The following is a 24616-nucleotide window of genomic DNA, read 5'->3' on the forward strand; positions in this document are numbered from 1 at the left end:
AACGTCATTAAGTATACTATCATTTTAAAAGAAAAGCGCCCTTTTTTCAGAAGTACAATGAACATTCAAAGACATTTCAAAAGTCCAATTCTCTCGACTGTCCATTAAATTAACAATTTGTTAGTTGTCAATAGATTTTAAAATATAATCTTTTTCTTAGTTATTACAATAGATTTCACGTCATCCTTTTGTTTCATTTTTTACTTTATACAAGTATAATGTCGAATGTATTTGGGGATATTATTTTATTTCTATCTTCTATACCAAAATTTGAGGACACCAAATTAATATTAAAAAATAGTAAAGTGGTTTCAATTAATAAAATTGTCTTTTCTGCATATAGTAAAAAAATTTTAGAATTGGTTTTTTTATCAGAAAATGAAGGTAACTTTGAATATTTATAATAATATATTATCTTTCTCCTTAGGATATCTTTGTCTTGATGGTATAGATGAAAAGTATTTTAACATATTAAAAAAATTCATTTATGAAAGAAATGAACTTGAATGGACTGAAGAAGTAGTTGCTTACATGATTTTTACTTTATTTATTTTTGATGTTCCACGAATGCAGGTATGTTTGATCAACATAGAAATAATTTCTCTAGTTATTAATTTGATAGTTTAATATATATTAATTAGTTTATTTTATGTTCTCCAATATAAAAAACACTTTTTTCGATAGAATTTTTAAATGAGCGTAAATCAATAGGAAATTGATTTTTTTTAAAAATAATAGTAATTAGATTCACTACGTCCCTGTCAATGTGGGACGAGTTTTTTTCCACATTACAAATTAAAACATAAATCACTTGAAGCGTTAAGGGTTTTCAAGGACAGATTTTATATATAAAATGATCTAAATTTCTAGGAAAATACAGGGTAGATATAGAAGAGAGGTTCTTATTCCTCCGAATTTTGTTTTGGAATGTGATTTTTGAAAAATGTTAGTGGTGTTTTTTTTTTAAATTAATTAGTTGTTACTTTTGCTAATTTTTTTAAATTGTACACAATGAAATTCAGTATTTATTATTTCACCAGCTCATATAAATTCTTAGTACATAGTTTTTTTTGGAAAAACAGTTGTCTTACTTTTTTGTTGTATTTTATTTATACGAGATAATCATTCAAAATAAGTTTTAATGTTATATAGAATTCCCTTTTTATTATAGCTTATATTTCATTTTGAAAATCGGTTACTTTTACCCTCAAAGGTTGAGAAAAACAAACTTTAAAAAGATAAAGGTTTATTTTTGTTTAACTTTAGAGGTAACCTTTGGGCTTCTTTTTGGCATTTATTTTATTTCAAGTAGTTAGAAACATTATATCTTAAATTTATTAAAATTTCAAATGTATTATAACTATTTGTCAAATATTGGTTTCAAAATCGTACTTTTAAATGTCGTTACCAATCATTAAAGTTGACTCCTACGCCACATATCTTCAAGAACCTTTTTTTCTCAGCCTAAATATTTTTAATTTTTTTTTGACATTGAAAAAAGAAAATTTGTATCTAGAGGGGGATTTTAGAAAGTTAAAATTAAAAACAATTAACTCTTTATTTTTACATGATTTTTTAGTTTATTTTGTGATGGAGTTTATAAAAATCTAAAAAAATTCTTTAATTAATTAAAAAAGTTGTTACTAACTATCAAGCATTAGAAGAATAATTTATTTTTTTCTTGAATAATCTAATCTAAAGTACTTTTCAATAGTTAGACGTCAAAAACTTTTTATTCAAATATTTTTTTAATATTTTATTAATTTTAGAAATTTGTATTATCTATTTTCAAGAAAGTTGATCCAATTCAATTATTTTATATGATCAAAGCGTTTGCCGCTAACGATAAATTAAATTCTGATGTAGCTAACAAATCTTTTATATTTTTTGCTGAAAATATTGATATTGATGTGATAAATGAAGAAAATATATTAATGTTAGGTAAAGAGTCTATTGAACTAATATCACGTTATTTACCATTAGAAAAAAAAAGAATCAGGGGGTTATTTCAAAAATATCAGTCGGAAATAAATACCATGCTTAGACAATTATCTATTTTTGGAAGTAAAGAAGCTATTGATGAAAGTACATGCTCAAAATTAAGTTTATTAAGGACTTATGCTGATAAAGACTGTATTGAAATATGTGGACTTAAGAAATGGTTTACTTATATTGTAAATTGGTTTTTTTATAGCTATGATAGGAATGTATATGATTTTTCTGTCTTCATGGATTTTGTGGTAGATTGTGATGAAATCTGCACTGGATTGATTAAAAAAATTTTAGTTGAGTTTGAACAACGATTAGGAAATGTTTTAAGCGCTGATGAATGTAAATATTTTGTCAGATGTTTCAACAAAATAAAGAAATCTACTGATCCTAGTAAATGTTGTTGTAAATATTGCAAACAATACTTTTTTTATACTATTTCAAATGATACAAAAAGTCGAAGAATTACAGAAAACTCTACAGATTTTTTTAATAATGTTTATGATAATTCAGAAATTACTTTAAGAGATAAATGTCATGAAGGAAGTATTTCTAGTACTAACTATACTATTAGCCACAAAACTTTTTCCACATATGGACCAGGTTCTTTAATTTACAGTTCAGCACCATCCATGATTACTACAAACGTACATACAGATGATACTTCAACTTTATTTGAGGAAAGAAGTAATTACATTGAAAAATTGAAAATATTTGATAATTCTATTATTATTGCTGGAGGAAATTTCGCCAATAATAAATTGTATGACTATGATATATATTCATATGATATACTAAGAAATAAATGTGGTATTGTTGATAGCATTTGTACTGGAAGGGAAGAATGTAAGATTGAATACAAGGATGGAAATATTTTTGTTTTTGGTGGAAAAAATAGATCTGGTGAAAAAATCCATAGTATCAAGGCATTAAATATTAAAAATGGAGAAATTAAAAATATGAATGATTCTTTTTCATGTGGACGGACAAATCATGCCACAATTCTCCAAGATGATTACGTTTATATTATTGGTGGGAAATTAGATGACAAGAATGAAACTATTGTTCAATATAATTTGAAATATGAAAAAAAAAGTTTAATTTTTCCTGATAAACCATTTGAAATTATTGACCATTCACTATGTAAATATGAAAATACGATTTATATTTTTGGTGGAATTAAGGAAAATAAACTAAAAAATATGTTAATTTTTGATCCTCGATCAAAAGATAGGCTGATTAAATGCAAGTCACCTCCAATACCAATTTTCAGAACATCAATTGTACAAAATGCTAATGTTATTACTTCATTTGGTGGAGCAGAATTTTCAAATAACAGATCAGAATTAATTGCTCATGATAAAATTTTTGAATTTGATCCAAGGGCAGATAAGTGGATACAATGTGATTTACATTGTGGACGTCCATTTTACAGTGGGGGGTCTTGTTATATTAATGAGTCATTCTATACTTTTGGTGGATATGATTTCAATAGTAATCCACAAAATGAAATCTACATTTTTAAAGATAAGTCATGGAATAATATAGCAAATTTTCCAGTTTCTTTAGCAGGTTTTGATTTTTTTTTGTTACCTTAGTATTTTATTTTTATTCTTTATTTATATTTTTATATAAAAGATTTATTATAAATTATTTCTTTTAATAAATTAAAGGAAATTTAGAAAAAAAGTGATAAACTTGAAAAATATTTTTTTGAAGTTTTTACTTTATCTGTTTTTATATTACTTCAAATCTGAATGCTTTAAAGTTTGGTCTTAAAAAACAATCGTTTATGTTTTTTTAGAAAATATATAAAAATAATATTTTTATATTACAAAGTTAAAAAATCTTTATCCATAAAAAACACGGAGAGAAAAAACGCTCTTTTTTGATCCTCTGAGATCAATCCGGTACATGCAATATTTGACCAAAAAAGTTATTTAAATTTCTTACTAATTAGAAAAAGTAAAAAAATGAAATTCGCACATTTTATTTTCTTTAAAATATATATATATCAAAACAAATTTATTTATTTTAAAATATTTTCTGTGTATTAAAAATAATTTTAAAAAAGAATAATTTGTATAATCATTTTTAAAAAATTCTTTTCTTTAAAACTGTTATATTTTTTAATACACTTTACTTCATCACTTCAAAATCGTAAATGAAACCACAAGTTAAATCAAAAAAGGCGCATTCTTTTTAATAAATAAAATTTTTACCTCTATTTAAAAAAAAAAAATAATAAGCTTAAATGGTAACATTGCTTTATATATCCTTTAAAAAAATTGTTTAAAAAAATTTAAATGATTTTTGAATTTTTTTACAAAAGTTTAATTTATTTCATTGATATAAATAAAAAAAAATAAAGCTTACTATGTCAAGCCCTGCGGGCAAGCGTGTTCGAAGTAGGCGCTTGTTTTAAAATAATCAAAAATTAATGATAAATTTAAAAAAACGAAAAAGCAAGAAATATTTTTTGAAATGAACAAATTACATGATAGGAACAATATTTTTGAAATGCATTAAATTATTTTACATTAGTTTTTTTTACGAGAAATCTATTAAGTTTAGTTTTTTTTTTTAAGAAATCTTAAACTTGAAATATGATAAAAAAAATTCTAAATATGTACTCATAATTTGAGATGGAAACTCTATGGATAAATAAAATTTGATATGGTAAATTTTTTAAATATTATTTGCGTCTAAAAGAATTCTTAATTTGTAAATTTTCTTGAAAGACAACATTTAGTAATTTAATTGTACCCAATCATTTATCCATGTAACAATAATAAGTAAAGATCAGAAAATTATTTGAAAATAAAACGTATACAAAAATGAAATAAAAATTAAACACAAGAATTTGTTTGCTTAAAATTTTAATGCGAAACAAGTTACAATACAAATATAAATACAAAAACAAAAAAAATTTTTTTTAATTTTACTTTCACTAAACTTCTGATATTCCAACAAAAATATACCATACGAAAGTAAAGATAAAGTCAATCAACTTCATCTAAAATGTTTAACTTTAATGAAATGATTCTTTAGAATAAGCTTACCTTTTAAAAGAATTTTATAATACAGTTATCTACAGTTTTGCTTTTATTTACAAAAATTATACAATATGTATAAATTTGGATAAATGTTATTGTGTGTTAAGAAATGCAGCATCCAAATATAAAGTTATGTAACATTACAGGTTAGCACACAGGAAAGAAGCCATTCCAGGAGGTGCACATGATGAGGTTAAGGAAACTTAAAGTTACTTCTTAAAAAAAAAGTTGACGTAAATAGTGAAATTTTATGACCGTTTTGAGCGAAATACTAAAAATAGATTCAGTAAGAGAAGAAACTAGCGGTCAAAGTTATAGTTTTAACTCTTTAATACCTACTAATGTCTTGAATGCTTAAATACTTGGATATCAAAAAGTCACAGCTACACAACATAAAATAGTGTGGTATAATTGGATGGCATCAGAATGTGTTTTTTTTTCTCAATGTAAAATAGGCGCCTCAAGTTAAAAATATTTTTAAAAAAATTAGACAACTAATAAGAATACTTTCATTCATGTAGTACTTCTGGAATTGAAACAACTCTCATAGTTAAAGATTCTAAAGGTCATAGAGTCACAGGTTTCTAAAGATTAAGTCATTTATTATAATATTAAAACTAAAGGAGATTTTTGTAAAACTTACTTGATATCCTGTGTTGATCCTCCACTGCTTTGCCCTCCTGTGATTTGTCTTTCTGAAATAAGTTTTCTATAATAATAATAATATACTTACATTTTTTTGCTGATGTTTCTGTACAGATCCTTCACTGCCTTGCTCTCCACTGCCTTGTCCTCCACTGCCTTGTCCTCCACTGTCTTGTCCTCCACTGCCTTGTTCTCCACTGCCCTGTCCTCCACTGCCCTGTCCTCCACTGCCCTGTCCTCCACTGCCCTGTCCTCCACTGCCCTGTCCTCCACTGCCCTGTCCTCCACTGCCTTGTTCTCCACTGCCTTGTTCTCCACTGCCTTGTTCTCCACTGCCTTGTTCTCCACTGCCTTGTTCTCCACTGCCTTGTTCTCCACTGCCTTGTTCTCCACTGCCTTGTTCTCCACTGCCCTGTCCTCCACTGCCCTGTCCTCCTCTGCCCTGTCCTCCACTGTCTTGTCCTCCACTGTCTTGTCCTCCACTGTCTTGTCCTCCTCTGCCTTGTCCTCCACTGCCTTGTCCTCCACTGCCCTGTCCTCCTCTGCCCTGTCCTCCTCTGCCCTGTCCTCCTCTGCCCTGTCCTCCTCTGCCCTGTCCTCCACTGCCTTGTTCTCCACTGCCTTGTTCTCCACTGGCTTGTCCTCCAGTGCTGTTCCTCCATTGATTTGTCCACCTATGGTTTGTTCTCCTGTGCATTGTAATCCAAAATGACTTTGAATTGTCCAGCAGTAGAAAAGCTAGACTGATTTTTTTAAAAAAAAAAGGTTATATTTATAATATAATTAATATTCAAATTTACTAAAATTAGAATATTATGATTTAATTAGTAATATTTCCGTAATACAGATTATGGTAATTTTGATTTTTCTAATTGTTAGAATTTTGTATCAAGATGATTAAGGAAATAGAATGTGTGATAAACTTTGAAAATTTCACGGTATTGTTAAAAATATACTATTGTCTAATTTGTAATGATTAACCAATATACAGTTTACACCAGTTTGAAGAACTTTTTACAATGCTTTTCAAAATCTCTTTTTTTAAGATCTAAGTTCATTTTCACTTGAGATCTACGTAAAGAATTAGATAAAAAAATCACTTAAACTACAAATTTTATTAATTAAATAATATATAATCTTCTATTAGCTGTGCTTGCTTTATAATATTAAAAATTAAGCATATATATATAAATATTAAATTCTTTGTCCAATTTAGTTTTGGTATGAATAATATAAATTAATAATTAATATTCATGAAAAATTTTTTTAATTTTTAAAAATACTACGTAAGAAATATTTTTTAATAAAAAAAGGGGATCTCTTTTAGTGTCACTGACGTAGTGAATTAAAAAAAATTTTTTATTATATTCAAATTTAAATAAAAAAAATAATTTTACATAAACAACCAAGATTATCATTTAAAAATTTAAAACAAATTTTAAAATAAAATTAAAAAAGTTGATAGTAGAATTTTTAATAAAATTTTTATTAAAAAATTATTTACTTTTTATTTATTTATTATATTAAATCATTATTGTATTTTTAAAAAAAATTTATACATATATTTAATATTCAATTTTTCAAAAAAAATTTCTAATTCAAACGTGACACTAGAATGAGAAAGTTGAGAGCTGTTTTTTAACTTTTATTGATAAAAAATTTTATTAAATCATTTTTGTAACTTTAAAAAAAATTTTACACATGTATAATATTCAAATTTTTAAAAAAAAATTTTAGATCATCAGTGACTCTAAAATTAAGGCAATTATTCCTATTAATTTTTGAAAATTTTTAAAAGTTTTGTTATGTTGTTTCAATCATCAACGTTATTATAAAGGCAAAAAAAAATTTGTTTACTTTTATTTTACATAAATTTAGTATAACTTTGATTATAAATTGATCTAAAAAATTTACATAATCCTATATATATAGAGGAGAAATAAATTTCAAAAAATTATTTTTGAAAATTAAATTTTTAATAAAAGTTTCTAATGTATAAAAGCACGCTGATAACGATAAGCACATTTATTTTTTTAAAAAATAAATTTTTCATTGAGATATTGTAGCATAAATATAAAAAAGTATTATCTATAATATTTGCTGCAAAATTGTTGTTTCAAATGTTTTTGAGAAAAAAATAAAGGTAATGGTAGAGAAAGGTCAGAGAAACCGATTTCATATTAACATGTTAAAAAAAATAATTTTGAAGCAGGATATGACCAAGGTCGGAAATTTTTCTAAAATATTCATTGTTCTCGACTTTTCAGTATCTCAGAAAATACTTGTACTATGAATATGGAACTAATTTTCTTCGATTTCTTTTCAAAAATTGGTCTAGATTAATAATTTTTATAGCTATAACGTTATTATTTTCAGAAATTGGCAGAAAATTTTTTAGATTTCTGATTCTACCTCTAAAATTATGATAAAATAAAAAAAAATTTTATTAAAAAATCTACTACCAATTTTCTTAATTTTATTTTTATTTATTTATATGACAATTTTGGTTATTTATGCAAAAAAAATTTTTCTTAAACTTTTTTTTTACTGTATATCAACTATCAAATATTCAAATCACTTTATATTTATTCAAATTTTTTAAAACTTTCAAATACTTTTTTATGTTATTTTTTATTAATTCAGTACTTCAGTGACTCTAAAAGAGATCCAAAAATAAACAAGATATTTCTAATTTAATAATGATATTTGATAAGAAATGTTTAATGCGATAAAAAAAGTTATTAACAAAAAAAAATTATTTTTTTAATTGTTGTGGATAAACTTCCATAATTTCAACCTTACATTTTTTTAATTATGACTTCAATAACTTTTTCTAGATATGTTTTCTTCTTAATTAAAGTACAATAAAGCTTTTAAAAGTCAATAGAATCTTTTTGCGTAAAAAGAAAATTAGAAAATTTTTAATTTAAAAAAAAACAATATATTATATTTAAAAAAATTTCTTTTTATCATAAAATTGATCGCAGAACACAATTAGGTTGTTATAAATTATTTAATTAACTACAATTATTTGTGAAATTACATAAAATTTAGTATAAATAATATTTTTATTTTTAAATTTTATAAAATATAATTAAATTTTTTTTACAATTTTTATATATCTATATTAAAATTAAGTTTTGTATTTTATTTGGTTGCATAATTTTTCTAAATACTTTAAAAAATTTTATTTTATGTAAGAGAAAAATAAGAAAATTTTTTTAAAAAAAATTATTTGGACAAGTTTTATGTAAATCTATTATTTCAACTTAATAATTTGTACTTTTAAAATTATTTTATAAATTTATTATATGAAAAGTAAGCTGTTCGTTTTTTTTATCATAAATATAAATATTTTTAATTTTTGAAATTGAAATATCTAAAAAAGGTATACAAACATGATTCGTTTTTTTATTTATTTGATTATCAATGCTAAGAAGCAAAATCGTTAAGTAATTATATTATAAATGATAAGATTATGAAATGGTTTCATCATTTTTTTGTTTTTAAGGAAAAAAGAAAATTAAAAAGTTTTTATTTAGGATAAATAATTAAATTATTAATTATAATAATTTTAGACAAATTTTAAATAGAATTATTTAACTATTTTATTAAAATTGCTGAAAAATAATAAAAACTTTTTTTATTATGATAAAAAATATAATACCCCTTTTATATATACATATAGAAAAAGCGTCACATCATTTAAAACAAAAAAGACTTTTTAATAGACGAATTTTTGAATTCAAAATATGAATATTCATGCAATATTGAGAACTAAAAATGATTTTTTGTATGTACTAAATTGATCTAAGAGAATCAAAAATGAGCGTTTTTTTTTTTATGTGAATATAAGATTAAATAAATAAGAGAAAATTTTTTTATTAAATATAATAGTAGAATTTTACAGGTATTGTATTTTATGTTTTAATTTATCTTCTTTTACTTGGTTTTCGTTTAAAAAATTCTTTCAAATTATATACAAAATTTTTATCTTTAATAGGAGGTTTTATAATATTAACATTACTACCTTCAGTTTTAATTGATATTAATTCATTGCTAACACTATTTGATATACTACGTGATCCTGAACATTCTCTATTTATTTTATCATCATTAGTTGTTGGTAATAAAATTTCTTTACGTTTTAAAAGTACACTATTATAAAGTAATTTTTCATCATCTGACATTATACTTATATCATTTTTATCTATTTGAAGCATATTTCTTTTTAAAATTTTATATGTTTCAATATAATTAAAATTATTACCATTATTTTGTGTTATTAATTTCATAATTGTAGTAAATAAAATAGGTGTATGAATAAAAAAATTATTAAATATATCATTTAATTCTTTTTTTTTATTAATTATTAATTGTTCATCATTATTCTTTATTGATGACCATGGTAATGTTCCTTCAAATACTTTTATTCCAGTATAATACCAGCTTTCAATGTCATTTATAATTTTTGGTAATGGACTTGTATGTTCTTTAATAGAACAATATTTTGCACAATTTATTAGTTTTTCTTTTCTATTTTCATATATATTTTTCATTTTGTTAATGTATTTTTGATCGTTTAATGATGAATAATCAATCCTATAACAACATTCAAGTTCCCATAAATATAATCTTTTACCAAATATAGTTCCATCTTTATTTTCTATACATAAACTTGAAGGTTTTACATTCCTATATACAAATCCTCGATTATGTAAATATTCTAAAGCACTAAGATATTCTGTTAAAGTATATAAACCTTCTAATGCTCCTAATCGATATGATTGTTTTTTATTTATATAATCAGTTAAATTTCGATGAAATATTTCATATACAAAAAAAGTTTGATCCAAAGTATTAGAAAAACCAACATCAAACATTTGAACAATTTTTCTTCCATATGCACATTTATAATCAACATTGTTTATTACATCTAATTCAACATCACAACTTTCTTCAAAAGATACCTTAAGACTATAGGTATCAAAATTTTTTTCACATTGGTAGATAGCACTAAATTTTCCCTGTTTTAATAATTTTTTTACTGTAACAGTAGTAGAATCAACTCCTTCTACAATTTTTCCTATAACAAATGGTATATTTACCATTGATTTTCAATTTGGACATATAATTAATTTATTAATAAAAAAAAATATATATATATAAATATTTTATTACAAATTTTCATTATTATATGAGATCAAAAGTATTTGAAATGTGAATATTAGTTCTTGTTTTTTAAATTCAAAAAAATAAAATATATGAATATTATGCCAAATTATAAAAAATAAAAAAAAAATGATTTATCATAATAAGTTTTTTTTTATTATTATCTTTTACAAATTAAGACAAAAATTATTATTTACATTTTGTTAAAGTATTTTATAATATTTATAGATAAATGTTACTTTTTAAAAATGTTTATTATTTTAAAAATTTCTTAGTTTGAGTAATACTTGTTTCTTACAGTATCGCATAGATTTTTTCTATCTTCTATTTGTGATTTTAATTTTTGATATTGCACTAAAGGGAGATTTTCATAAAATTTTGCATTTATTGGAATGTACTTCTGAAAATATGTTCTATTATACAAATACTCAGCCCAGCATGTTAAACCCCCAAAATCTGTCTCTGCCTTAAATTTATTTACAAAAAAATGGGGAAGTTTTTTTATAGTTGATAAAGTTTTTATGGTTTGGAGGCAAATCCAGTGTCGTGTTTCATTTTTATCACAATTTGTCTCATTATACCATTTAGTATACCTAGTCATGTAAGTATCATGATAAATATTATCTTTCTCAAAACATTCTGAATCAATACCACCAGGAATATCTAAAAATTTGTTAGATAATAAACTTTGAAAACTCATTTCATCATTGGCATAAAGTTTCATATTATTTAATTGATTTAAAAATGTTGTTATATTTAAAACATTTACTAAATAATCAACAGTTTTTTTTGGGTAAGCTATTTCAACAAATCCTTTTTGAAATTTTATCTCAGATGCTAATATTTCTTTATCTAAATTTCTTTTATCATCTATAAAATATTAAATAATTATTTTATTAATAAATATTATTACCTTTTTTAAAAATATTTAAATGATCTAGTGTCCAATTTAAACTTAAATCTATTCTTCCATTAAGATATGGTTTTGGATCATCATAATCTATATCAATAGTTCCATTGTATATTTTTAAAATTTCTATCATTTCTCTATTAGTTTTTAGGGGCATATCATCATTCTAAAAATATTTATATTAATTATAATTATATTAAAAAATTTACATTTAATACTATTAGATATTTGTAACTTTTAGAATTTAAGTATTTCATACATCTAAAATTTGCATGATTTATATCATTTCCATTTGAATCCATATTATATTGATTACTAATTATATAAACATTTTTGAAACAATTTGACAAAGCAAATATTTTACTATGAAAATCACCACTTTGTTTTTTGTCAATAATAAAACAATAATGATTTTGAGGAGCATATGATAATAGAAATTGATATTCTAATGTTAGATAATCCTAAAAATATTTTTAATTTGTTAATTTATTTTTATATATAATCATACCGTATAAATAGTTCTCACGTATGCCAAAGGAAAATCAGCTTCTTCTTGAGATAATGGTTTATCAGGATAATATCCTCTTCTTTTAATATCATGACATGATGTTGGGAATGTATTTTGTAAGTTTTTAAGTTTTCTTAAATTTTTTGCTTCATTTTTAATATATATATCATCTTCATTTAATATGGCATAACAATTAATATTTGAAACAATTGGATGTTTCCATAATAAAGGAATTTCTTTATTAACTACAGGAGAGTAATATAATATATCTTGAATTGATACATCATATATCTTATTTTTTAATTCTTCATTTATTTGTGTTAATTGATATTGATAATCATAGTAAATAAATTGTCCAATGAGAAAGGCAAACAATATTAGATTTAAGGCTATGCTTAAATGAATAGGAAATAATTTAAAACGTTTAATTATTGTAAAATTTTTTCCTTTTAATATATTACCTTTATTAAATGAATTTTTATAATTACTATTAGAATCATAAATTGATGTATCTTTTTTAATGTACATTAAATAAATTATTTTTTTAAACCAAATATTTCTAAAAAATAATACTACTAAAAAAATTAAATAAATATTTCAATATATTTTAAAATTACAGTTTTTATATGAATATAAATGTTACAATTTTACAAAAAAAAATTCAACAAAAAGATAACAAACTTTAAAAAAAAAATAGGTAAATGAAATACATATATATTTTTAATTTTTAAAAAAAAAATAGTATTTTATTATATAAAATAAAATTTTAATATTAATTTTAGATGTTTTAAAGAAAAATAAAATAGTTAAAATATTACAAATATTGAAAGAATTATGACCATTCATACTTATTCTTAAATAATAAAGATTGAAAAAACTAGAATTATGATTAATTTAATTCTTAACATAATATGCATTCATGTAAATAATTTAATAATCAGTATAATTTTTTATCCAAGTACTATATAATCGCTTTCTTAAATTTCTCATATTTATTATATATAATAAACATTCTATTGTAAAAAGTATAAATGGATTTTAATATATTATAACAACAAATACAACAATAATAATAAAAAGCTAATGTAAATACAAAAATATATCTACAAGAATATTTTAAATAATAAGACATTAACATTTTTGATTTAAATGTTAAAAAGTTAACAAAAATTTTTAATGACATAAGTATCTTTTATATTACTTTTAAATAAAAACCTAAATAACCATTTTAATCATTCAGCTTTATTTTGTTATAATCCTAACTTATATAATCTTTTTTTAGGTAAAACAAAAAAGAAATATATATATATATATAGAAAGTAGTAGTAGAATATTTTCTAGAAATTTTTAGTATCATTTAAAAAAAAAAAAAAAGAGATAGTTTAATCATATATTAAATTTACAATTTTATTTTATTATATATATTATTTACTATAATTATAATTAAGGATTTGAATAAATATTTTTAAAATCTTTATTTTTTTATTTCTTTAAAAAAAAATATTATGCCAGAATAAATATAAAAATATTTTATTAATAAAATTGTAAATAAAGATTTAACTTAATATCTCTTTGAATATGTAAATTCATCATTGAGATTTTTTGTGGTAAATTTTTTAATATTATTTGAAGATACAGTCATTTGAGATCTTTTAGCTAAAGTAGGTGGAATATTATAGTCACTTGTTTCAACAGCTCTACAATTATAAAATCCTTTTGTAAGATTATAACCATGTCGTAAACGATAAAATAAATTTAGAAGGCTTAAAGTTACGATTATTAAAAGTATTACTAATAACAACATTATTAATATCAGAAACGTTAGTAATGTTTTATGTAAGCACCATGAGGAAGACTCCGACGATTCTGAATTAAATTTTACAAATGTCGGTGGGTATATGGTTGTTGTTTGTTTCAGATATTTTGTAAAAAATTCATTATTATCAAAAAATGGTTTATTTTCTTTTGTTATAATTTCTGGATCTGAAATTATTACTGGATCTGTTGTTACATCAATAAGCTTTTTCTCTATCACAGTAGCATTTTCAAATGTTTTATTATAATTATTTTTATTATTCTTAAAAATACTTAGATTTCTTTTCACTCTATTTAATGTCTCGAAAATGTGCTCCGACTTTGGTCGTATTCTTGTTATTTTAGGTTTATCTATCAAATCCATATCATTATCCTCAGCTGTAGTATTATTTTCTTTTATCTCTTCATTATTATTTAAAGCTATCATATTTATTTTCTGCCTTTTAAATGGATTTGTTAAAAAGTGTTTGAATGTTTTTACATCATGAACAGATCTTACAATTTTATTTACTGCATCTTTCATTAATGGTGGAATAACTGTATTATTGATAATATTTTTTATTATCCCTTTATTTACATTTTCAATGATTTCACTTTTAGAAGATGAAGGTATTTCATCTGCAGTAAATGTTCCTATAACTTTATCTGGATCAATACTTGGATTAATAAAAGCATTTGGTACAAAATCATGTCTTGATATAATTGGACAATTTGGTGGCTATAAAAAATCATTTTTATATTATATTTCTTTTTCTTAAATTTACCGTTATACCTAAACATTCATTTTCTCGAATATTACAAACTTGTATTTGACATTTAAAATATATTTGAGAACGATCAGGAAATTTATATGCCCAAACAGGAACAAAAGCTAATTTTAAATTATCAGAATATGTTATTTGTCCCTGAATGACTGGAGAAAATATTGGACATCCTCGACTATCAACAACCTGTACAGCTGCAGAACCACCATCACCAACAAAACAATTTTTTACAAGAATTCCATATTCAGCTATAAAATAATTATTAAAAATAAATAAATAATATTATATTTACTAACGATTATCACATTCCCATCGATGAACTAATTGATCTCCAATTCTGGCAAATTTTACCGGTTGCCCATCAACAGTACTCATTCTTACAGAATATGCACAATTAGGTATATGTGTAGATGCTTGTTCTAAATTTTCTATTTGAATAGTTCCAATATCTATAACTGAACGAACTTCAGTATCAGCCTGAGCATAAAAACATCTAACATTATATGCTTTATCTACAACAGTTACAAATTGTGGATGAAATGTAGTAACAAATACTAATATATAATTAATTCCATGTGGTTGTAATTGTTTAACACGTTTCATTCCACAATCACCAATACGAACAACGAATGTGGCTGAATTTTCAGAATTTTGAAAATATTCATGTCTACAAGTTTCTAAACCATATTGTCCTTTAATATATATATTTCCTCTAAATATATTTTTTGTCTTTATACTAAATATAATTGAGTTATCTGTACATTGTATTAATGGAACACCAATAATTTGATTATCAATACTAATATTTTCAATAAATACAATAAAAATAGAAAAAATAAATAAATAATAAATATTTACTACTATATTCATTTCACATTAAAACTTTCTCTAATAATAACAACAAATAAATTTTGATAAATAATTTTAGTATATTTTTTAACACAACCTAATTATGACCTAATAAATCTTTAAATTACCTCATTTATTAATGATAAATGTTTAAATAAATTAAAATGAAAGAGAGTTAAACAATGATTAACCGAATTATATATATTACTGACCCAAACATAAAATAATAATAGTAATGGATGAAATGAAAATCCCTATTAAAAGATTAGCTTTAATTTTAAGTTTTTTAATGGATTGTAATATATTTATTAGATGAAAATATATCATATTACATTGCTTTACTCTCCATAACAATGTATTTATTTCATCTATTTATTATCTTTTAATTATCCATTAATATTTGTTATTTTAATAAAAATTAATAACCGAAAATAAGTTGTTATATAATTTTATTTGTAAATAATATATCTTTCCTAAAATAAAAAATATACTTATATAAAAAAAAAAACAGAATATCAATGTTCAATCTTTTTCTCTAATAATGGGAATTTATAACATGACTTTGCAAAATTACTAACAGTTGCTGGAAAATAATTAATTGCTGTAAATATCCCATCAACAGTTTTATTATATTCATCCCGTGCCCCATCTTTCATGGTTACTAGCTAAAAAAATATTTGTCAAGATAAATAAAAAAAATAAATAAACACACCTGTTTTTGTATTCCAAGTGTTCCTGGGACAATTTCAGTTACTAATTGTTGGAACTTTTCTTCAGTTTCTTTTGAATTTGTAGAGAAGGCATTTGTATCACATATAACTTTTATAGTAAAACCCACTAATGCGATTCTTGCTGTACTTCTAAAATATTAAAAATATTACTTATATTAAAATATATATCTTAAGAATAATTTTAACTTACTTTACTAAAAATTTTGTCAGAGTCATATCAACAATTAGATTAAATGAAAATCAAATGTTTTTTATATAACCACTGGTATTTGGTAATCTATTTCTTCTTTTGATACAAAATATTCGTTATAAGACATCTATAGGAATTTGAGGATAAGTTGTAACGGCATTTCAAACTTTTAGATTAATGCGACTTTCCAAATCACAACATATTTTAAACTTTGATTTAAGATTTGTATTCATTTTTTTTTTCTTTTTGGATATTGAAAATTTTATTGGTTTATATATAATAAATAATATTACAATGCATTACAGTAAAGCAACTATTACTTGAAAAAAATGTTTTTAATATTTTTGATTTCTTTTTTAATTTTCACTAATTTTGATCATTTAAATTACTTGTTATTAATAAAAAAAAAGAGTAAATGGTTGATTTTATTTTTCAATCATAACCTTGAAATATCATTTAATTAACTTTATTATGTTTTATTTAACAATTTATATCAATGTAAATGGTACTAAAATAAAAATTTTTTAACATTTTTATTAGTTATTTTTATTTTATATACATATATATAAAAATTAGTATTTTTATTTTTATAAATTTATCCATTTCTTATAGTTTATCCGTACCAACTGTTTTATCATTTAATTTAATCAACATCAAAGAATCAATTATAATATTTTATTAAAATAAATAAAAGCAAAGTTTTGCATTTATTAGAAATAAAGTAAAGTGATATGTAAATTTTTCTAATTTCTTTTAGTTTGGTAAATTTACTTTTAAAAGTTGCACTTTTAAAACAATTCTAGACATATAGTAATGTATGTTTATATAAAAGATATTAAAATCTTTTTTTTTTATTAATGTTTATATAATTTTGTTGTAACTGTAGGCAATCTTTAATTGTTTATTTTATTTTTTTTCTTTTTGTTTAACATTATAGTAGTTGTTTTTTTTATGATATATCTTTTTTTATATATTTATTTAACTGATTTTTAAATTTAGGATTTTTAAAAATGGCTGATAAGCCATTGTCTAAAACTTCAAATAATGCAATTAAGATGAAACCACGTGTTGGTTTATCAAGTGGTGTTGCTATTATTATTGGAATAATAGTTGGATCAGGGATTTTTGTATCTCCTAAAGGAGTCTTAGTAGATTCTGGTTCTGTTGGGCTTTCTCTTTTAATTTGGTTATTATGTGGTGGTTATGCAACATTAGGTGCATTATGTTATGTAGAGTTAGGTACAACAATACCAAAATCTGGTGGTGATTATATATATATTTATGAATCATTTGGTGAAACGTTAGCATTTCTTTTTTTATGGATTAATTTAATTATTGTTATACCAACTTCAAATGCCGTTATGGCTTTAACATTTTCTAATTATATTCTTAAACCACTTTTTCCATATTGTGATGTACCAGAAAATGCAATAAAATTACTTGCAGTTGTGGCAACATTACTACTTACATTTATAAATTGTTATAATGTTAAATATGCTACAAAAACTCAAAATGTTTTTACAGTTGGTAAAGTTTTAGCACTCCTAATGATTATTTGTTCTGGAGTTGTTTATTTGTTACTTGGAAATTATGAAAATTTTGAATTTCCATCAATATTTGAGGGATCAAAGACAGATGCTCCACATATTGCTTTGGCATTTTATTCAGGAGTTTTTTCATTTAGTGGATTTAATTATTTAAATTTTATGACAGAAGAATTAAAAGAACCAATAAAAAATTTACCAAGGGCAATTTTTTTATCAATGCCTCTTGTAACAATTATATATTTCCTTGTAAACATTAGCTATTTTGCTGTTTTAACACCAGATGAACTTTTAGATTCTAATGCTGTTGCTGTTACTTTTGCTTCTAGAATAATGGGACCAGTACAACATATAATTCCACTATTTGTTGCTATTTCATGTATTGGTGGTTTAAATGGTATTATTTTAACATCATCAAGAATGTTTTTTGTTGGAGCAAGAAATGGACAATTACCAGAGTTACTTTCAATGGTTAATATCAAATATTTAACTCCAATGCCAGCATTAATTATACTAGGATTATTTTCTGCTGGAATGTGTATGACTTCTGATATATATGCATTAATAAATTATGTCTCATTTGCTGAAACATCAGTTGTATATATTGCAATAGCAGGATTAGTTAAATTAAGAATTTGTAAACCAGATTTAGAAAGACCTATAAAAGTAAGTAATAAAATAAATTATTTTTTTTCTACTAAATATTTATTTAAAAAATTATATTCTTTTTTTTTAGTATAATATTTTAATTCCTATAATCTTTTTAATTATTTGTACATTAATACTTGTCTTACCATTCTTCCTTCAACCTAAAGAACTTTTGATTGGATTAGCAATTATTCTTTCTGGCTTACCTGTCTACTACATTTTTGTTGCATGGAAAAAAAAACCAAATTTTATAATAAAACCTTGGAGTAAGTTTATTTTATATAAATCTTTTTTTTTTTATAATTATTTACATTTAAAGTTTATTGTACTCAATTAATTCAAAAGGTATTATATTGTATTCCTGAGGAAGAAGATCACATAGAGTAAAAATGAAATATATAATATTATTGATAGAGATGATTATATAATAATGGTACTTAAAAAATATTTACCAAAATCAATTGTTATACTTCCTCTTTTCTTGTAAATAATATTATAAGACTTTTTAAAAAGTGATTATCTCATTTTTTAAAAGAACTGTTATTATTTTGTTACAATTTAATTTGTTGTTAATTATCCAATTTATTACTATTTCTTTTTTGATATAATATAATTTATTAATTCAAAATGTGTGGAAATAAAATGTTAGATATTTTTGAGTCAGAAGAAGTAGATGATGAAGAAATATTAAAAGGAAAAGAATTAGTTATGGTATTTTTTGTGGCATTTATTTTGTTTTTATTATTGACAATATCATATGAAATGGTAATGCCTGTAATCAACAATCCAAATTATCCATTTTATAACTATGTTCCAGATTATACATTTACCGTATCAACTACATCCTCAAAAACATTTACATCATTTAATTAATAAGTAAATAATATCTTTAATTTTTTTTTTTTCATCTATTTATAGTTTTTAAAATTTTCTTAACTAATACATTTTCAGTTATATAAATAAAAAATTAGTATAATATTCATTGTTAATGGCAAATGAAATAGATAAAAAAAAAAATTAATGAGTATTAAAAACATAATTTTTCATCAAACCATTAGCCAAAGATCCATGCATGAATTAAACCTTATTAATTATATAATATATAAATAAACAAAATATGAAAAATAGTTTTTATGTTATTATGGTGCATATAATATATAACTTTAATATTATTTATATATATATGATAAAAGTTATTAATGACAAGTTATCATATTTTAGTTTAAAAAGATAAAATTATAATATTTTTATTTTCATTGTTTTTTTTTTCTTTTTATAATTAAATACTTTAAAAAATATTTATATAATATGGATGTAATTGTTTTATTAAATAAAAGTGATAATTGTATTGGATACAGTGAAATGTATCCAGATCCATCAAATCATTTATTAGCAATAATTATAATTGCTATATACTATACAATAATATTTATTTTGGGATTGATAGGAAATTTATATATAATTATATTAACATTAAAACATAAATCTCTTCAATCTGTTCAAAATATTTTTATTTTAAATCTAGCTATATCTGATATTTTTCTTTGTCTTATGTCAATTCCAATAACACCATTTGTAAATATTTATAAAGAATGGATATTTGGTTCACCAGCATGCCGTATATCAGGATCTATTCAAGGTATTGGTATTTTTATTTCAACATATAGCTTATGTGCTATTGCTATTGATAGATATTATCGTCTTGTTGAATCACCTAAAACATCATTAACAAAAATACAAGCAATTTTTGCAACATTAACAATATGGATTATTAGTTTTATTATAACTTTTCCATATATATATAATATGAAATTAGTTACATATAATAATATATGTGGATATTTTTGTACTGAAGATTGGGATAATGATAAACATCGTCAAATTTATACAATAATACTTTTTTTTGTTCAAGGTATAATTCCATTTTGTATAATAACTTTATGTTATCAACAAATATTTGCTAAATTACACAAAAGAGCAAATTTTAAAATTTTATCAATTTCTCAACAAGTAAATTTGTTGTCAGTTTTAACTAATACTGTCTGTAATGATGTTTCATTAGATAAAATAAAGGTAAGAAAATTTATTTATAAAAAATGATATATAATTATTTTTTTTATCTTAAATTAATATTAATAAATTTAAAAAAAAATATAATATTATAGATTAATAAATTAATAGAAAAAAAGAAGAGAATTGAAATACAAAAAAAGAAGATAACAATTATTCTTATATTAATGGTTATGATATTTGCTTGTGCCTCATTACCATTGAATATTGTAAGTATCATAACAGAATTAGATTCTTCAGGTTTATTTATTTTAAATAATGGAACAGATATAACATATATAACAAATATTTGTGCTCATGGAATAGCAATGATTATATGTATAACTAATCCTATTTTATATGCTTTATTAAATCCAGAATTTCGTATTTTAGTTATGAAAAGTTTAAATTGTTATATATCATTATTTAATATTGGTGGAAATTCTATGTATTTTACAACTGAACAACAAGAATATGTCTAATATATATTTTATTTTTAATATTTTACTTTTTTTTTAAAAAATTGTTCTTTATTAAAAAATAGAAAAATAAAATTTTTCATTTACCTATCATTATATTTTTATTTTAATATTTTTATCGTTAATGTCATGAAATAAAAGTATATATCATTAAATAAAATATAATAAAATATCTATAAATATATATAATTATTTTTTTTTTTAAATTTTAAAAATGTTATCTCAATTGTTTATTTATAACATTATGTTCATTCATTAAATGAATCTCTTGACTATTATTAATAGGATCAGATAAATTTAATGTTGATTCAGGACCTAATGCCCATTTTTGAATTCTTGCAGATCCAAATATATGGAAAAATATACCCGTAGTTATTGAAATACCAGCTAAAAGTGCAAAGACAAACATCCATTCCTCATTTGTACCATTTTTTGTCATGAAACCAATTAATGTTGGTGCTAGACTAGATGCTAATTGTGCATAAATTTGTGCATATGCTGAGACAGTTGCTGTATAAGATGGTGCTATAGATACGAGACTTGTATTATAACCAGATACATAAGCTGATTGAAATCCTAATGTTAATATTATTAAAAATAATACAATTATATTACGTTCTTTTGAAAAATATATAACTAAAATAAAAAAGATTGCTGATCCAAATGAAGCAATACTATTAGAAAGTTTTGTTATTAATGAAGCAGAAATTTTTCGTTTTTTAAATCCATCAGCTATATATGCACATAAAAATTTTGTTGACATTTGCACTATAAATGGTATAGAAGACCAAAAACCATTCTAAAATTATTAAATTTTATACAGTAATTAAATATTATAAAAATTATTTTGATAATATTATATAATATAATGACATTATAAATTATATATATTATTTTAAACATACCGATTTTATATCCATTTTAAAAATTGATTGATAATATTGTGGAAGATATGATGTAAATGTAACCATAATAAAACTTTGACAAAATGAGCATAAACATATTGCTAAGACTGCTGGTGATAGGTATAATTTAATCCATGGAATATTTATTGGTTCTGATGTTGATGTAAAACGACTTTTACTATTTTCTCCTTTAATATATGCTAACTCAACAGCTGTTATTGTTTTTGATTTTTTTGGTGTCTCTGAAGCTAATGGTATCCATATAAAAAGAAAAACAATACCAACAATTGCATACATAATAAAACTTAATGGCCAACCACCAAGAAATGAAAATGTACAGAAACGTGCTGTTGCAAACATAGCAATTGATACACCTATCTGATTTCCTGATGTAAAAAGTGCCATTGCTGTAGATTTTTCCTGTATAGGAAACCATTTAGCAACTAATTGAGCAGCAGCTGGTATAACAAAACCTTGTGAAAAACCCATTAAAAAACGTATAGGTATTGATAAATAAAAATGTGGATATAAATATATTTGTATTGGAATAATAATTGTTCCAGTAATACCAATAATAACACCAAGTGTTATTGATAATTTTGCCCCAACATAAGGAATAATTCCTTGAACAATAAATGCTGATAATAATGATCCATAATAAAAACCTGAATGTATCCATGATTGTTCCTCATAACTCCAATTTGTTGTTATTTTAGTAAACCAAAATGATGTATTAATATTTTCTTGAATATTTATTTTTTTATCTATTAATAAATTTATTGTATCATTATTATTTTTTATTGGTATAACAAAACATGCAAATGCCATTGACATAAAATTTCTCATAATACCTTGAACAAGTAATGCCATACATAACATCATAGCTAATTGAAGTCTCACTGAATGAAAACTCCATAGTGCTAAATATAAATTTAAAAAAAAAAATTAAATTATATATATTAATATAAACTTACGAACTTTTACTTTTTCTTTCATTATTATTAAAATAATAATATTATTATTAATATAAAATATTAATAACAAAATAAGTACTTATATTTTACTTTTTATTATAAAATTTATTTCTATAAAAATTTATGACCACCTTATTTCTGTATAAAAATTATCTTGACATCATTTTATAATGATTCTATTATTACTTTGATGAATGAATTTTTTAACACCAAACACTTGATTATCCGACTCGAGAAGAGATTAGAGTAGATAAGAATTTTAAAGAAATGATAAGAAGTGTTTTACAAAAATTATTTTATATACTAAAATATTAAAATTTAAAAAAATTATTTTACTTAATAACTATAATATTATTAAAAAAAAATTAATTAATTAATTAATTTTATCTTTTATGGATTAATTTTAAAATTAAAATAAAGAAAAAAAAAGTATAAAAATTTTTTTCATTAATTTTTATTATTTTATACAATTTAATTTATATGATGATAATAGATTGTTATAATTTTAATTAATATATATGATAAAAAAAAAGTTTCTTAATTTAATTAAATTGTAATTTTTAAAAAAATTATGCATCAAATATTTAAAACTATTTTATATTAAAAAAATCTATTCAAAATACTAATCAGTTAACAAATTTATATTTAAATAAAAAATTTATTTGTAAAAAGAGAAAGATTGAAAAACATTTTATGGTCGTTGATATAAAATGGAGAGATTGATTGAATTTGTAGAAAAATGATATCAAAAAGGATATATGAGTTTTTTTTTTTTTTAAATATTAAATAACATAATTTAATGATTAAAATAAAATTTATATTTTTAACATATATTTTTATATTATTAAAAGATTATTATTATGTTAGTTAGTTATTTAAATAATTTCTAAGTTATTGTCACTTATTACATATTAATTATTTGTATTTTATATATATTACTTAATATTATACTCATAATTTTAGATAATAAATGTAAATAGAAATATAAACTTTATATTAAAATGATAACAAAAGGAATATTTTATTAGAATAAAATAATGATAATTAAATTGTTGATAGTTTTTCATATAATATTTTTATAAATATTATTTTCTATATATATAAAGTGACATTATGTCATAAAAGTATTTTATAAATTTCTTATCATACAGAAAATTTTTCATCTGCAGAAATTTTTTTTTTTTTTTTTATTTTATATGTAAAGTCAACTATACTTTTATAAAATAATTTTTAGTTCTTATCTGTTATAATAGCTTTTTAAATTTATTATATATTTATAATAAATAATCATGTTTCTTAATAATATAATTATTTTTAATACGGTTATAATGGTATAAAGATTATACTTTAAAGTAATGTTTACTATTCAAAAATTTTTATTGTATTTG

The 24616-nt window shown here is 21.8% G+C and overlaps 10 protein-coding genes across 10 annotated transcripts; 4 read left to right on the forward strand and 6 right to left on the reverse strand.

The window, feature by feature from the left end:
- Window positions 1-218: 218 nt before the first annotated feature.
- Window positions 219-3587, forward strand: SRAE_2000315000 (Galactose oxidase/kelch, beta-propeller domain and Kelch-type beta propeller domain-containing protein; the record flags this gene model as incomplete). The annotated part of the gene is made up of 3 exons (XM_024654309.1): window positions 219-384; window positions 428-573; window positions 1770-3587. The coding sequence occupies 3 exons, from the start codon at window positions 219-221 to the stop codon at window positions 3585-3587; spliced, it is 2130 nt and encodes a 709-aa protein (XP_024507693.1).
- Window positions 3588-5558: 1971 nt separating this feature from the next.
- SRAE_2000315100 (Acrosomal protein SP-10) lies at window positions 5559-6387 on the reverse strand (the record flags this gene model as incomplete). Its single annotated transcript, XM_024654310.1, has 3 exons — window positions 5559-5629; window positions 5689-5740; window positions 5779-6387. 3 exons carry the CDS (start codon window positions 6385-6387, stop codon window positions 5559-5561), a joined length of 732 nt encoding a protein of 243 aa, XP_024507694.1.
- Window positions 6388-9622: 3235 nt separating this feature from the next.
- On the reverse strand, window positions 9623-10801 carry SRAE_2000315200 (Protein kinase domain and Serine/threonine-/dual specificity protein kinase, catalytic domain and Protein kinase-like domain-containing protein; the record flags this gene model as incomplete). The annotated part of the gene is made up of 1 exon (XM_024654311.1): window positions 9623-10801. One exon carries the CDS (start codon window positions 10799-10801, stop codon window positions 9623-9625), a length of 1179 nt encoding a protein of 392 aa, XP_024507695.1.
- A 332-nt stretch (window positions 10802-11133) lies between these two features.
- On the reverse strand, window positions 11134-12808 carry SRAE_2000315300 (Glycosyl transferase, family 14-containing protein; the record flags this gene model as incomplete). Its single annotated transcript, XM_024654312.1, has 4 exons — window positions 11134-11732; window positions 11776-11938; window positions 11982-12233; window positions 12281-12808. 4 exons carry the CDS (start codon window positions 12806-12808, stop codon window positions 11134-11136), a joined length of 1542 nt encoding a protein of 513 aa, XP_024507696.1.
- Window positions 12809-13841: 1033 nt separating this feature from the next.
- On the reverse strand, window positions 13842-15729 carry SRAE_2000315400 (Zona pellucida domain-containing protein; the record flags this gene model as incomplete). The annotated part of the gene is made up of 3 exons (XM_024654313.1): window positions 13842-14813; window positions 14860-15107; window positions 15156-15729. 3 exons carry the CDS (start codon window positions 15727-15729, stop codon window positions 13842-13844), a joined length of 1794 nt encoding a protein of 597 aa, XP_024507697.1.
- A 494-nt stretch (window positions 15730-16223) lies between these two features.
- SRAE_2000315500 (Hypothetical protein) lies at window positions 16224-16655 on the reverse strand (the record flags this gene model as incomplete). The annotated part of the gene is made up of 3 exons (XM_024654314.1): window positions 16224-16373; window positions 16421-16568; window positions 16630-16655. 3 exons carry the CDS (start codon window positions 16653-16655, stop codon window positions 16224-16226), a joined length of 324 nt encoding a protein of 107 aa, XP_024507698.1.
- A 984-nt stretch (window positions 16656-17639) lies between these two features.
- On the forward strand, window positions 17640-19208 carry SRAE_2000315600 (Large neutral amino acids transporter small subunit 1; the record flags this gene model as incomplete). The annotated part of the gene is made up of 3 exons (XM_024654315.1): window positions 17640-18839; window positions 18910-19087; window positions 19141-19208. 3 exons carry the CDS (start codon window positions 17640-17642, stop codon window positions 19206-19208), a joined length of 1446 nt encoding a protein of 481 aa, XP_024507699.1.
- Window positions 19209-19448: 240 nt separating this feature from the next.
- SRAE_2000315700 (Hypothetical protein) lies at window positions 19449-19746 on the forward strand (the record flags this gene model as incomplete). The annotated part of the gene is made up of 3 exons (XM_024654316.1): window positions 19449-19586; window positions 19639-19697; window positions 19740-19746. 3 exons carry the CDS (start codon window positions 19449-19451, stop codon window positions 19744-19746), a joined length of 204 nt encoding a protein of 67 aa, XP_024507700.1.
- A 383-nt stretch (window positions 19747-20129) lies between these two features.
- SRAE_2000315800 (Prolactin-releasing peptide receptor) lies at window positions 20130-21352 on the forward strand (the record flags this gene model as incomplete). The annotated part of the gene is made up of 2 exons (XM_024654317.1): window positions 20130-20894; window positions 20987-21352. 2 exons carry the CDS (start codon window positions 20130-20132, stop codon window positions 21350-21352), a joined length of 1131 nt encoding a protein of 376 aa, XP_024507701.1.
- Window positions 21353-21566: 214 nt separating this feature from the next.
- On the reverse strand, window positions 21567-23250 carry SRAE_2000315900 (Sialin; the record flags this gene model as incomplete). The annotated part of the gene is made up of 4 exons (XM_024654319.1): window positions 21567-21925; window positions 21965-22148; window positions 22255-23174; window positions 23229-23250. 4 exons carry the CDS (start codon window positions 23248-23250, stop codon window positions 21567-21569), a joined length of 1485 nt encoding a protein of 494 aa, XP_024507702.1.
- Between the last annotated feature and the right edge of the window lie 1366 nt (window positions 23251-24616).

The sequence above is a fragment of the Strongyloides ratti genome (assembly GCF_001040885.1).
Source record: "Strongyloides ratti genome assembly S_ratti_ED321, chromosome : 2".
In the NCBI taxonomy this organism is placed as follows: Eukaryota; Metazoa; Nematoda; class Chromadorea; order Rhabditida; family Strongyloididae; genus Strongyloides; species Strongyloides ratti.